Source organism: Prionailurus viverrinus, chromosome D1 (assembly GCF_022837055.1).
Source record: "Prionailurus viverrinus isolate Anna chromosome D1, UM_Priviv_1.0, whole genome shotgun sequence".
In the NCBI taxonomy this organism is placed as follows: Eukaryota; Metazoa; Chordata; class Mammalia; order Carnivora; family Felidae; genus Prionailurus; species Prionailurus viverrinus.
Window position 1 is genome coordinate 61,267,624 of NC_062570.1, and position 1,767 is coordinate 61,269,390.

General features: G+C 38.8%; 1 protein-coding gene across 1 annotated transcript; it reads right to left on the reverse strand.

Annotated features, from left to right (window-relative positions):
• Positions 1–542: 542 nt before the first annotated feature.
• Positions 543–1,499, reverse strand: LOC125176736 (olfactory receptor 52E2). The gene has a single exon (XM_047878537.1). The coding sequence runs from the start codon at positions 1,491–1,493 to the stop codon at positions 543–545; it is 951 nt and encodes a 316-aa protein (XP_047734493.1). The 5' UTR covers positions 1,494–1,499.
• Between the last annotated feature and the right edge of the window lie 268 nt (positions 1,500–1,767).

A 1,767-nucleotide genomic window follows, 5' to 3' on the forward strand; every position in this document is an offset into this window, starting at 1 on the left:
GAGTTAAATATAAATACTTTGATATTTCTAAGTGGTGACAACATTAAATATCAAGATCTTAAAAGGCTGAAAGAAAAAGGAAGGACGTTTGTAAGTTGAGTTTGCTTATAAGTTTAAACTCTGTAAATTTCATAAAGTCAGGTAAAGTGGAATAGTTACCATTATATCCCCAGCATCCTGTACTTATGAAAATATACACTCAGAAAACCATTATATTTGGAGAAGAAAGAAGCTCCATGAAACATCAACTAATCTAGTGGCAATGGATGCATTCAAAACTTGTGATATATGAATATCAATCAGATATTGAAATGAATAGAGAAAATGACATGACCTGCTAAATGAAATTTTAAGGGACGAAGAGTTTGCAGCAATGGATATTGAGAAGTGGTCTGAAAAGCAGGTGGAAATGAAATGCATTTAAATAGTTACTGAACAGAGCCAATATAGATATATATTTTAACATAATTTTTGTGAGAAGGAATTTCTCTAATTCAAGTTTCATGAAATTTCATATTGAACCACACATGCATTAGGTGTCATTATTTTTCCTTTCCTTGTTTCTTTAATATTATTTTCTTCACACGGTCATAAATCTGTTTGGTTCTGACTCTGTAGATGACAGGGTTGAGCATTGGTGGCACTACGACATAAAGATTGGCCAGGAGTATGTGGATATAGCGGGGGACGTTATGGCCAAAGCGATGTGTCATAAAGGAAAAGAGGGCTGGTGTATAGAAGGCAAGAATTACACAAACATGAGAACCACATGTGCTGAGGGACTTGAGTCGGGCTTCGCGGGAAGGAAGACGGAAAACGGCACGGAGTATCTGAACATAAGAAAGGGCAATGGCTATGATGTCAAATACTAGATTACAAATTGCACATAAGCCATAAATAATATTGATCTTGATGCTGGCACAAGACAGACGAGCCAGACCCATGTGTTCACAGTAGGTATGGGGAATGACATGATTCCCACAGAAGGGCAGTCGCAAAATAAGAAACACAAATGGAATCACAAAAATAAATGCCCTCACTAACACACCAACACCAATCACAGAGACAATCTTATTGGTGAGGACGGTGCTGTATCGAAGCGGATCGCAGATGGCCACATAGCGGTCATAAGCCATTGCCAACAAGACTGCTGACTCCATAAGTGTGAAGCTGTGAATGAAAAACATCTGCATGAGGCAGGCTTCAAAGATGATCTCTCTGAGGTTGAACCAGAAGATCCCGAGCATCTTGGGGATGGTAGCTGTGGACAGACCCAAATCAATAGCAGCCAACATGGCCAGGAAGTAAAACATAGGCTGGTGTAGGCTGCTCTCAACCCAGATCACAAACAGGATAGTGAAGTTCCCCATGAGGGCAATCATGTACACAGCACAAAAAGGAAAGCCAATCCAGACATGCAATGTTTCCATCCCTGGAATCCCCAGCAACAAGAAGGAGACGAGGTGGAACTGGGTGTCATTGAGAAGGAACATTCTTTTTGGTAATGCCTAAGCCTTCAGAAATGTATGCTGACCCAGATAGTTCTCTGTATCACTAGAGACCTAAAGATAATGTAATATCAGATACTAATTAGTGAGGTGCTATCCATTATTTACAAGGCTTTATGTCAGAATCTGTGCAAAAATCATCTCCAATATTTAAATAAAAATGCCTTTCAAGAAGAACATTAATTTTACATAAAACTTATCTAATGATCAAAGAGTTTAAGTGGCTTGCCGGAAGTTTAAAATGTTTTCAGTGGAAGGT

What these genes read in the sequence shown, in the direction of transcription:
- LOC125176736 (XM_047878537.1), bottom strand. Translation starts at nt 1,493, where the DNA reads ATGTTCCTTCTCAATGACACCCAGTTCCACCTCGTCTCCTTCTTGTTG.